Source organism: Ruditapes philippinarum, unplaced genomic scaffold, assembly GCF_026571515.1.
Source record: "Ruditapes philippinarum isolate M1 unplaced genomic scaffold, ASM2657151v2 ctg728_1_1_1_1, whole genome shotgun sequence".
Taxonomy (NCBI): domain Eukaryota; kingdom Metazoa; phylum Mollusca; class Bivalvia; order Venerida; family Veneridae; genus Ruditapes; species Ruditapes philippinarum.
This window is the reverse complement of record NW_026859203.1, coordinates 110,475-124,143: the sequence shown is the minus strand read 5'-3', so window position 1 is coordinate 124,143 and position 13,669 is coordinate 110,475. Positions and strand designations below refer to the sequence as shown.

Genomic DNA, 13,669 nt, shown 5'->3' with positions numbered 1-13,669 from the left:
TTTATATTATACATGTATATATGTAAAACTTCCGGGATTCAGAGAAAACATGTAACTATTATCAACTTTAAAACCTGCTAATACAACAGCGTGGATAATGTTACAATTATTATTTCCAAATTCTGGTGACATTTTGCAGCAGTGCTTTGTGCATAATTAATACCGAAATAGGCAGCGCCTTGTATGTGTAATTAGTCAGCAGTACTGACTAATGTTTCGGTGTTCTGCTGCTGCTGACATCATATATAAACCTGATATTTCACAGACCTGTTGCTTTCCTCCACACAAGTATTTGGCCAATATAAAGTATAAAGTTGTTTAGAGCCAGAATACTTGATTCTTGGTTAAGATTGAAAATGAAACAATAAGTTAAACGCCTTTAAAGTTAATATAAACTTAAACCAATTAACGTTAAAAGTAGTTTATTGTAAATTGGTACAAAAAAGTCACTCACCTCACTTTCATGTAAATTATATCCTAATTTAAAAGTGTAAGTTTACTTTTTATCAACTCATCTATATCCGAATAGTGTTAAGGTTAACAACAGGTTTCAACATTTAAGACGCCCAAAACATTTTTTTCTCCAAACGAAAGACGCAGGGCGCGTGCTTAGTGCCAAACGACAATCCTACTATTTAATGGCGGTACACGTTTGTACCAATATTGTAATAAACCGGTAAAAGTCGATAAAGTGAAAGAAGGCATACTACGGGGATGTCAAATATGATGTCGCCGTGATGTAAATGATCAATTATTGTAACATCACATATAATATAACAATATAAATATAACACCGCTTTAACAAATGTTATATTTCAAAACAGTTTACCTTTAACGCCACCGTATCCTCCTGTCCATTCACCTTTTTCGACATTTTCGTCATTAAGATGGAAATCAGTCAAAATATAAAGAAATAATATAAAGTTCACTAGTAGGTTCCTCTCTCAAAATTAACTAAAAATTTGCCTCCAGCGAATATACAAAATATTGACCGTTTTTAGCCTATTTGTGTTTAACTGGGGGGAACAAATGGCTAGCTATTTATCCAATATTCGTTAACTTTAAACATGTTCGTAGCTTTAACACCTGTTCTCGTTATCATTATATTTAAAACTATTCTTTACAGTGAAAATATGTCCAAATATTGTAAATAACGCTTAATCAACGTAAATGCTAGTTAATATTTCAAAATTTTAACTATGAAAAACTCTCCGTACGTAAATTATCAGACAATTAGATAAAAATGCCGAATATGGGTGCGAACAAGCTGTTGTTCACAACGTTAACGGTATCACGTGACCTTTGAAAAGCTCAGCATCCAAAAAAAGAGTGAAGCTAGCCGAAAAAATCGGTTCTCGGAGCATGCGTGAAAATAACTTAGTAATAAGCTCATTTGCCGTGACGGGTTTAAACAATTTAAAGCTGCGAGAGTTATAGGGGGATATATGAAATATTGGACATTTTGTACAAAACGACATACAATTATAACCGTGTTTTTATAAACGGTGAACGCCCGAGGGAATATAGAAAATTAGTTCATCTATTGATTCCGAGATGAACATCTAATTTTCACTCGTCACTTAAACACCAACACAGAAAAAAAACCCCTAAATTGTATTTCTTAATAATCATTGTGTTAAATTTAAGTTTATCGACACAGTCTCGATCTTAAGACACTTCCGGTTCTGACTTGCGCTATTTCAGGCGTTTACATGCGGACACGGTAGATTTTTTGTTTTAAATATTTTTCCAGGGAATGAATCACGGCAAGATAAAAAGGACGGATTGTAAAAAAAATAACTATAAAAAGTCCGAGTAGAATGAGACCTAAGTTTTATTTTGCGTCTGGCACACTATTGCCCTGAACCAGTAAAAGATGTTGGCTCCTAGCTTATTTCCAAATCTATAACAGTAGCTTAATGTCTGGGTTATATAATAATCAGAATAAATTCAATATTTTTGTTACTGCACATGAATACTGACAGTCAATTTGAATCTTGAATAACAATGTTTGCATGAATAATAACAGAGTAAGAGAAGGCAGTCTCTGGAAGGATAATTTTAGTTGTTGAATATTTCAGGGGTAAAGCTAACATCGGCTATATCAATCTGTCATTTCCATTTATTAGAGCGGGGAAGATAATGTGCTCGATACAAGCGTGTAAATGACCAGACGACACTTCATAAACTCTCAAAAATCAGATACAGGGGTTTTCTCGTCATTCCAAATCACGCGGACGTCTCCGTTGCTAAGTAACCGCAGTGACAAGAGGCAAATCTCTGGACCAACAGGCTAAATTTAGTCTATTTGAAGTTAAGCAAGTATCGACCAGAAAAATTACTGAAGCCTGAGATTAGTTCCCCCCGAATAATATAAGCACACACCTTCGTACAACACTATACAGACTTTCATCATGTGGAACTTGAAAAGCATCGAAGCGCCATGCTGGGTATGGATTGTTCGAGAACAATGTTACCCTCTGGGAGTTATGATTCCATAAAACGCGTGTCGATACGGGTACAGGTTTTAAAAGCTTCTTAAACTTTCAGCTTGATCCAGGCGCGTGCAAGGAAATTGCAAACTTTTTTTTTCAATGTGTCACGCAGAAATATTAACAAAAGATTATTGTAAATATACGTAAATGGGAGATTTACAAAGTATTTCAGCGATTAGATTCCTCGACCTTAGATCTATGACAATATAACAATACACTGTAACGTGACGTGTTTCTCACTTGTGAGGACATTTAGAAAGTCTGTCAGTCTTCACAATGTGTCTAACATATTAATATGTAGTAAACTAATAAATGAAGTGTTGCGATAAATGACTAATAATCTTAAATATTAAATTAACCAAAAAAAACATGAAGAAATTTATTATTAAAAGTCCAAAATGACGATCTTGTGAACATTTTAAGATACTACATATGTATAACTTTACAGGGGTGGGGGTGAATAAATTCTTATTGTAATATTGCGGTATTTCTAGACATAAACTGTTATGTCGCATGTCTAGATGTCTTAGTTTCTCAAACTATATATCTTTCTCTCTAAAGTCACGCCAAAAGTATTTCAAGACACCCATCAAATACAGCAGAGGGCACTATTGATCTCGCATTGAAATAAGAGCATTAAGTCACCCCTGTCACAGGTACAATATTTTCAAATACTAGATAATGACATCGATCAATACCGAGGCATTCCGCATTGAGAGCAGCCACCGAAATTTTCGTTATTGATTTTTGTCCAGGTACGCGCACAAAACAGAACAACGCGTGATCCTGATGTATCAAATGATTTCAAAAAAGTGGTTCTCTGTCACCAAAATTTATGTACGTATTGATTTTCATACAGGTAAAAGGAGTGAACTGGCAAATAATTATTCTCCGCAGCCGAAATTTGTATATTGATTTTTGAGCAGGTAATAAAGCGGCACTGGCGTCTTGTTACTACGTAAGCATTTTATTTCAAGAGGTCGCAGCATTCAAATTAGCGCTCGCAGCCGAATTTTGCGGTATCGATTATTAGTCCAGGTAAATTTAAAGAGAATGAACTGATTCTCAAAATGGGGAGGGGGAAGTATCACTGAACAAACGATATTGATTTTCGTCTTATATTCAGGCAATGAAAGGAAATTATCCGGGGAGTTTGACAAAAACTCACATCTAATAAATGAAATGTCATGTGTGACGGCGACAATATTACCATACCTTAGAAATATGCCATTAAATTGATACACTGTTTGGAGGATCACGCTAATTTTATTGAGATGCTGCCTTCATATAATTGATTGACTAATAAGGCACTTAAACACTGTGGTGTACCAGCCCGAGTCCCGGAATAACGTCTCATTTACACAGTGGTTTACCAGCCCGAGTCCCGGTATAACGTCTCATGTGCACAGTGGTTTACCAGCCTGGGTCCCGGGATAACGTTTCACATACAATACTGTCACAAAAACATGGTATACCGACACGTGTCCCGGGATAAATTCTCACAAAATAACATTATATATCACCCTGAGCCCCAAGATTACCTCTTACATATGCATGTAATACTGTCCATATACCAAAAAAAAAAAACAGCCTGGTATACCAGCCCGAGTCCTAGGATAACGACTTCCGTACAATACTGTCACACACAAAAACAGCATGGTATAGCAGCCTGAATCCCCCAGGATAATGCATAACGTACAATACTGTCACACACAAAAAAACCTGCATGGTATACCAGCCCGAGCCCCGGGATAAAATCTAATGTACAATACTGTCACAAACAATAACATGGTATACAAGCCTGAGCCCCGGGATAACTACTGTCACAAAAACAGCGTAGTATACAAGCCCGAGCCCACAGGATAATGTCTAATGTACAATACTGTCACAAAAAGCAGCGTGGTAGACAAGCCCGAGCCCCCAGGATAAAGTCTAATGTACAATACTGTCACAAAAAACAGCGTGGTATACAAGTCCGAGCCCCCGGGATAAAGTCTAATGTACACTACTGTCACAAAAACCAGCGTGGTATACAAGCTCGAGCCCCCAGGATAAAGTCTAATGTATACTACTGTCACAAAAAATAATGTGGTATACAAGCCCGAGCCCACAGGATAATGTCTAATGTACAATACTGTCACAAAAAACAGCGTGGTATACAAGCCCGAGCCCCCGGGATAAAAGTCTAATGTACACTACTGTCACAAAAATAATGTGGTATACAAGCCGAGCCCACAGGATAATGTCTAATGTACAATACTGTCACAAAAAGCAGCGTGGTATACAAGCCCGAGCCCCGCAGGATAAAGTCTAATGTACAATACTGTCACAAAATACAGAGTGGTATACAAGCTCGAGCCCACAGGATAATGTCTAATGTACAATACTGTCACAAAAAGCAGCGTGGTATACAAGCCCGAGCCCCCAGGATAAAGTCTAATGTACAATACTGTCACAAAAAACAGCGTGGTATACAAGTCCGAGCCCCCGGGATAAAGTCTAATGTACACTACTGTCACAAAACCACCGTGGTATACAAGTCCGAGCCCCCGGGATAAAGTCTAATGTACAATACTGTCACAAAAAAGTCTAATGTACAATACTGTCACAAAAACAACAGTGTGGTATAAAGCCCGAACACCGGGATAAAGTCTAATGTCACGAAAAACCAGCTTGGTATACCAACCGAGCCCCAGAGTAAAGACTAATGTACAATACTGTCACAAAAACAGCGTGGTATACAAGCCCGAGCACCGGGATAAAGTCTAATGTACAATATTGTCACAAAAAAACAGCGTGGTTTACCAACCCGAGACCCCCCCCCCCCCTCCCGGATAGCGTTTAACTCACAGTACTATCACAAAAAACAACAGCATGGTATAAAAGTCCGAGCCCCAGGATAACGTCTGACGTACAATACTGTCAAAAAAAAAACAACAGCATGATATACGAGTCCGAGCCCCGGGGAAACGTCTATCATACTTACATATAAATGATTCAGGTCAGGTGTATTGGTTGTAACTCAATAAAATTTAAAAACGGATACAAATTGCCTATGTTCTGCTCATTAAGAATTATTTATTACTTTATACCGGCCATTGTTCCATGTACAGAGGGGTAAAGAGGCAACAATAAAACAAAGAAATATGGCTTTTATTGATCCCCTGTCACGGTGATGAACATGTCATTTTTGAAAGTTTATAGATTAGTCGATATCATTACTTTAAATGTGAAATAAAATTTCCGACATATGTTAACGAAATCACAATAACACTATTAAAGACAACATGGCTTTTTAACTAACCAAACAAACCAACAATTTGTAACTTCCTTCACAAACCAAATACATGAAAGAAGCGTAAGTCTTCCTGGCACTTTTCCTTATCAGCTAATAAATACAGATATCGATGTATTTTAAAGTAATATGTTTCAAAAATAATATAAGGAAAATATCACTATTAAAATAAGGAAAAAAAATCATGTAAGTAAATTGTGGTTATTATGATAAGAATCCAGGAAAGAACTAGGGTCCGGAATTTACGTTTAAGTACTAGTATACTGCGTTTTTCTTTTTAGTTGGAATTCAGGAAAAGGTTGATACTAGAAATGTGTTTGTTAAACAGATAGTTAAACATTGTGAAACAACACAATAAACGTGCAAGAACAACATCAACATGCGATGATAAACTTTGTACCTCGTCGACCATATAGTCGTGGGAAGGGAGATAACCGTTATTTCGCATGTGATTTAGATATGTCTGAGTTATCGGTACGCTGAAAAGAAAAACGCATTTAAATAGAATGGTTGTCGTTCTTTGTATACGCTATGTATACCGTTGTAAGTGACAAAAATATAGTTTTCAAAAGGTTTTCATGTGCCGCTTTGACAATTGTGTCGAGAAGACCTAATCCTGATCAAAGATTATCTATGTGAACATTGATGAACAAATCTGATCAAAGTTACATTATTTAAAAGTCAAACTCATTCTCCTTTCCTGTTGCATTGTTGTTGTTTCTATAGATAACAAAGACAATATACAAGTAAGCCTGAACTACAATGTGGGGTTTGTTATCTATGACAGTTAATTGTTGTTAGATACATGTATATGTAAAATGTTGATTATATTTTATAAAAAATGGTAGAAATGAGTAAATATAACCCGTTTATTTTACCTATAGTCAATAAACTGAGGCTGTTGTCCTGCTATGTTATTCATGCGGGGAACCAGCGATTTATCTATATTGTTGTTATTGTTGTTGTGTTTTGGTGATACGTCAGATCCTATATGCATTCGTTTTTGACAGTCGGCACAGGCCATTAGAAATCTTGTCACCGCTTCGCGTGGCAAAAATGAATATGTTTCTGCTATCTGAAATATAACGAAAACTTTAATGATAACAACACCGATGACAGCGACGCTGAGGCCGATGACGTAGTGACGACGACGATAATAATTATAATCATCATCATCATCATCATCATCATCGGGTTGATGGTGATGTCCAAATAAGTTATCAGTTATTCGCCGTTTATTTCTTCTAAGAGAGGCAACTCTTTTAACCAAAGTTCCATAGTTTATATTAGGTTCTTCCCCCTTTGAAAATCACAATCCGTAAATTATAATGAGTTAAGGATTCATATTCATATTAATATTATAACAAATTTAACATATTTTTTACAATAACAAGATCATGAAAACCTCTACGACTTCTTTCAATGACGAGGTGTTTTTAGATATTTTGGTTTGGAATTTGGAGACTGTATATATTTACGATAATCAAACACTTCATTATCCTTAAATGCGTTTTTTTTATCTTCAGCAAAAATTAAAAATAAATGCGAAGGATGCGACGAGAACTTACAGCTCTATATGTTCTCTTTTGACCGGCATGTTTGCCACCTCTTCCATCCATCTCAACATGTACACTGTAGATGATGTCAAAGAATTCCTCGACAATCGCTACACGCTTATATTCCTTCACATGGTCAACATTTGACTGCTCACACTGTAAATATAAAATAATCATCATTATGACATGTATCAAGTTATATCAAATTCAAATGGTCAAACAAAGAATGTTACGACTGACGAAAATTAGATGAACGTCTGTCAGATATTTTACAAAATTCATATTGGAACAATCTCGATGTATGAAGTCAGGATTCAGTTATACATGATGTCACATTGTCTGATCTGTATATACATGTATATTATATGTATATTGAATAACAATGTTGTTGATCATTTAACTTCCTGTATGTTTTCAAACACATATAAAATGTGCACAGCTATTTCATCAAAGTTTCCGTTCATTGAGCGTTAACAGGGCTTTGGGAGCTTTTGATTTTATTAAATCACAAATGCCGGTGGCAATGTTCAAGTTATTAATTGCCAGAACACGCGCGCGGGACTATGAGGCGCTCGAGATTAAAGGATGTGTTTAATTATCATTATTGTCATTGTTTTGTCAATAATGAAGGCGAACGTTGAAATATGTGAATTTGTTTCAGGCATCTACTATAAACTGTCTTTGATGAAAGAGTGTCTTGAAAACGACAGCAAAACCTTTCAACCTTCGATACTGCATGACGAGGAGTTAAACTGCTGAATCTCTGGAAACTGTTGAATAGTTCAACTACAATATTTATGTAACATGTAACAAAATATCTATATGTTCAAATACAGTGATACAATCGAGAATTCGATACAGTCGAAATGGGCAGTTATATCAGTCTAAACACGTTTTATATCTCTGAAAACACATATAAAATTGATTAGACACCAACTATTATAAGCATGGATGTAATAATATTCCCATTATATATTCAGGAAATCTAAAAAATTTAGAACATAAAGTAAGCTAAATAATAATGTTCCTTAAGCATGACTTTAACATCATAGATAATGAATTAATGCGATTATGAATTTTTAAGCTTAAAATTTGTAACTAATATAATTATGTTAGTTCTCAGGAGTTTTATGTTTGACGATTATTACTATATAAGATTTCATATATATAAGTTTGAAAAACAATAAGGTACGAGCATCTGCATCAACAGGTTGATAAACACAATATTTTGCTTGATATATATTTAGAAGTCTCAACATGCTTTTAAAATTTATTTTATAGACATCTTCTTACTTTCACATTTTGATCGATATATAACCAATCAAAATAAGTTAAATGACAGTAATGGCAATAGAAGATTTTGAATGTTGCTCTTTTATACATGTAAAAAATTGTCAACATCTGTAAAGAGCCGAAAGTCTCCCAGTAATTCATAATGTACAGCTATGTAATGAGCGGAAACATTTTTGTAATGAGGGAAAAGTATTCATTCCCGCAAGCTTCCACAGGACGGAGAAAAACACGCGGAAAACGCTCTACGAACAGATTTAAATTCTGATCATTGCCCGTATAACGTGCGACGGACGCTAATTTTCTATCATAATTCGATTTGGGATGGGAACGGAGTCTGGGGACATCCGAGACTAGTTTACAGAAAATTTCCATTGATCTGCCATTTAATACTAAACTTGTTATTTTTGTCCTTTCACCGCTCAGAAAATGAGCACTTTGTTCACACTAGCTACATATATGTATGAAATTGCATATCCCATCGTTTTAAAATCAGGTCTTTTCTATCATATTTCTACAGTGAACATTTTTCATAAAAAAGATGGAAAAAAATCAAAGCTATCGCTTTATTCACAGCGTTTTATAAATTGACATATTTGAAATAGTCAAAATTATATTCAGTATTAAATCGAAATTTAATATCTCAGCCTCTCAAACCATTATACTAAGATACATGAAAAAACTATTCGGGATGTTATAACATAAAATGACAGGATTCCTTATAATGTACAACAAGCTATAACCTTCTATTAATGGATAAACCAAAAGCTAGGAACGAGCTACTGTTTTATGTCGCCTTTTCTCAGTAAATGAATGTCAACCGTAAAACATTACGTCTGTTTACAATTCGGAGTGCCTTGGATTTATACGTTATCCAAAATGGAAAAAAGTCCTGTCTAGGTATCAAGTAATTATTTTCGACGAAATAGGAAACACAAAAAGATTTCATTTTATTAGGATTGAGTGACTTCTTTATATGTTTAGAATTAACCCGGCCTACAGAATACGGAACGACCGTCTTCATTTATTTCTCATTGACTCTTCTAGATCGAAGTACTGAACATTGAATGTCTTAAGGTTTCAGTACCACCATTAAACCACTCCTGTATCCCACAATATCGTTATACATTTTAGATAATCTATGAAACTGATTTTTATAACCCTATTTCTATGAAAGATTTGTTTATAGTTCAGATTTTTTTATAATAAACGCGAACAAAAAGTGACAAAGATCTGCTTTTTGCTTATTCAATTACATAAGATTATGTCTTTATCTGTTATATACAAACATTATTCAACTTCTATCAAGGTCCCCGCTGATGTATTAAATAATGGATGGAGGAGAACATTGGGTCTTCATTTTCACACGCCATATGACCTTCACAGACCCGGTGTGACGAAAAGAAATTACTTTTGGAAATCCAGTGTTAGAAGTCCCATTACTAATAATTCAGCTGATGACATGGTATTTAAAAATATACCCTTTATAGCGAAAGGATAAATTTTCACACGCCAAAATATGTTATAGTTAAAACAAAATATCTCTCTTAAAAGCCTAACGTATATTCTGTGAATGTATCATGTTATATCGGAAGGATATACTTCCCTTGGGTCGTTATAAGACGCTTAAAAACACCATTAAAACACACAAAATAAATATCAAATTATCAACATACATATGAAGGTGTGGGCTTAGTTGAAGATGAATATATCGTAACTGAGCCGCGTCATAACAAAACCAACATAGTGCGTTTGCGACCAGCATGGATCCAGACCAGCCTGCACATCCGCGCAGTCTGATCAGGATCCATGCTGTTCGCTATCAGTTTCTCTACTTGTAATAGAGTTGGTAAGCGAACAGCATGGATCCTGATCAGACTGCGCGGATGCGCATGCTGGTCTGGATCCATGCTGGTCGCAAACGCACTATGGTGGTTTTGTCGTGACACGGCTCATATAAGTAATAGACATTACGTGTTGTCATGATGTAAGTAATTATTGAAATACATAATGATATGAAACCATGATTGCAAAAATAAGAGTAAGAAAATTTAAAAAAAAAATGATGCCATGGACTTATTACGGAACAAGGATAAATTATATGAAATCTGGAAAATATTAATAAAGGACAGGTTGACAAGGTTATGTCGACGGAAAACATGTTTGAAGGACAAATGGTAATATGTAATATGCAACACTTTGGCGTGAAAATGTCGACGAGAAACATAAAGGAAGAATAAAAACGAGTATGAAAAATATGATAGCATGAACAGGGAATATGAAACAAGTTTGTTAACAGGATGACGGACAACGTACAAGGACAAAGGTTGGTAGTATGATAAAGAAAGTATCACAGGGAAACGGGGAAACATGATGGATACAGGAAAATGTCCACAGAGTAAAATGACGGGAAAACAAAAGAATGGTGGAATGAAAACATGGTAGTTGGAAAATTAGGGAATATGGCAGAAGAGCAATTTGTACTTAGAAAAAATGCTGAAAAACATTATGAAAGTTTAGAAGGGATAAACATTTTCGCTTCTCATTTCATAATCATATATCTCACATTTTCCCTGCAAGCATAATGTATGGAAACCAAGTTGATTAAAATTAGTTCATTGTTTATCACTACAAGTAATGTAATGATTGAATTTGTAACATTTTAAACTTTCAATCCTGATAAATCTTTTAAAGTTCTTAAGTTTCTTAAATAGCTACAAACTAGAAAGTACCAACGTCTGAAAATTATCCTCTCTAACGGTCACCTAAAATGTTTTACGCCAAATTACAAAAATTATAAATTGGCTGTAATTATACAGCAGTGATCTGATTTGATACGTTCGGGATTGCCCGCAAGGTAAAGTCGATATGTTCTTTAACAGTGGATCCTGGTACTTCTAATAGCGTAGGTTCCATACAAAACTGTATTGAGTATCTCAAATCCAATTCCATAAGCCTTAATACAACACCTGAGTTAATTCCCAGGTAAAATTATCAATCTAATACGGTCCAAAATAATAGCTTCATTTCTCTTCGCTCTCTAATTATCTAACTATCTTTCCTTTCAAACTACTAATTGAGCGTCCGAAACCACTTTTCGTCTCGTGTCGACGTCGCATCGCGAGCATTTATGTTCCTAATTAGTTGATAATGGAACTTATTTGTTGATGTAATTGGCCTGACAGAAATGTTGGATACATACAAATAACGCATACAACATGAAAGCTGCTGAAATCCCGGGGGTCCTGAACAAATTAGGTTAAAGTGAAAGGACAGGTGAAAGATCTGTTCGTCAGTAAGTTGACAGCCGCAAGGAGGATTAGAGAACCTAGTGATTAGGCTCATTATTTCCACTGATTTCACAGCGCCCTCAAGCGTTTGATCTTAAGTAAATATGTCCAAGAGAGAGAGAGAGACAGAAAATTGTACGTTTAAGATTTTTTTATCTGAATAGTCAGAAAATTACATGGAGCAAAATTTACGAAGATATATGGTAATAAAGTCTTGAAAAAGTGAAAGGTATAACTTTACTGCTAGAAATTATTTTAGGCTGTTGATAGAATCTTCGGCATCGCATTTTTTAAACACATTTTCTTGTTAAATTCATATATCTATAAAAGAGAAAATGGATAAATATAGTGTTAAGATTAATCAGAGAATTTAATATATGAGTGCAGAAATGCAAATATAAATGTCTTGTGCATATGTCACACAACAGTATTTCTTTCAGAAAACATTTTGTTAGCAATGACATTCTGAGAGGATCGTTGAAGCTTGTTAACCGAGCGTTCGCGTGCCCCGCATTCCCATCCATTCTGTACATCCCAAATCACGGAAAGAGCTTTTCCATCATATTAGATCGGGACATTTGCTTTTTTCGGGTTTTATCAAAATAAAGAGCCGTTTTGCGTTTTTGAACGCTTTAAACTGGAAGTGTATATTGTATTTATTTCATCAATATCGTAGACAGAATCTTGGTCTGATATTTATGAAAAATGTCTTAAAGGATCGAGACTAGTAACTTTATCATATCATAGAAATATTAAAAATATATGAATGTTCTTCTTATATGCTAGTAGCAGTATTTGTTGATTTAACATGAAACAAAGCCATGCAGTTATTAAAGCTGCATATTTTATAGAACGGAAAGGAATGAAATAAAACATTTACAATACATATTCCGTTATTAGATGCACTTAAACAAAAACTGATATTGACATTAAAGTATGAGTTTGCTAATTTCACACAAACTTTGTTCGACACTTCTTTCTTGCTAACTAATATTTATCTGAGATAATAATTAGGTAAGAATATTGAACATATAAAACCCTGTATCTATTCATAGTGTCCACTATGTGATAATATATACACACAAACTGTGCTTGGCATTTCACACTCTGTTATAGAGGGAAATATGGCAGCAGTGTGTGTTTCTGTCGCCCTGGAAGCTGTGAAAGACACGGGTCGACAGCGCTAGATTGACGCAGGACAGCTGCTAATAATGGCGTATACGACACAAATCTCCGCAAGTGACAATTTGTCAATAAGAAGGCTTGTTGCGGACAATAATACAACGATGTCCCGTCGAGGAGTCCGCAAATCATTACAGACACTAATTCTTATATGTATGGTTTTTTTTCTTCTTTTCCTTTTTTTGTAATATCGCAATTGTTTTGTCTTCATTACAGAAATAGATTGTATTGTTAAAGTACCTGATGCCCGATTGCAAATCAAACAAAACTTGTATCATATTATATTTTGCCCAGATATGGTTTCATTAATGCGACGCTCTTTATGCAAATATGTGTGATCAAATAAAAACACACGAGATATTCCCCTTTTTTGAACTACATCGTTAAACGTTTCCTATCAATATTTTTTTAGCAAAGTAGTTTATTTTTTTATCATGATTTGTTCTGGATTTTGTAACAATTTAATGTAATTCCCTATGAACGTACACCCTCCTCTAAACCTCAGTATATTTATTTACCATGTTTTTTGCATGCCGAACTTTTTTAATGTGATGCCAAGAA

The 13,669-nt window shown here is 34.9% G+C and overlaps 1 protein-coding gene across 2 annotated transcripts in view; it reads right to left on the bottom strand.

The window, feature by feature from the left end:
* LOC132755588 (nucleolar protein 4-like) overlaps positions 1-13,669 on the bottom strand; it is a 44,560-nt gene that overhangs the window by 13,269 nt on the left and 17,622 nt on the right. For both annotated transcript variants that reach the window (XM_060746474.1, XM_060746473.1), the window contains exons 2-4: positions 7,359-7,502; positions 6,669-6,865; positions 6,191-6,269 (exon numbers count right to left, since the gene is read on the bottom strand). In XM_060746474.1, the coding sequence (XP_060602457.1) occupies positions 6,191-6,269; positions 6,669-6,865; positions 7,359-7,502 (420 nt within the window). The remainder of the gene's footprint in view (positions 1-6,190; positions 6,270-6,668; positions 6,866-7,358; positions 7,503-13,669) is intronic.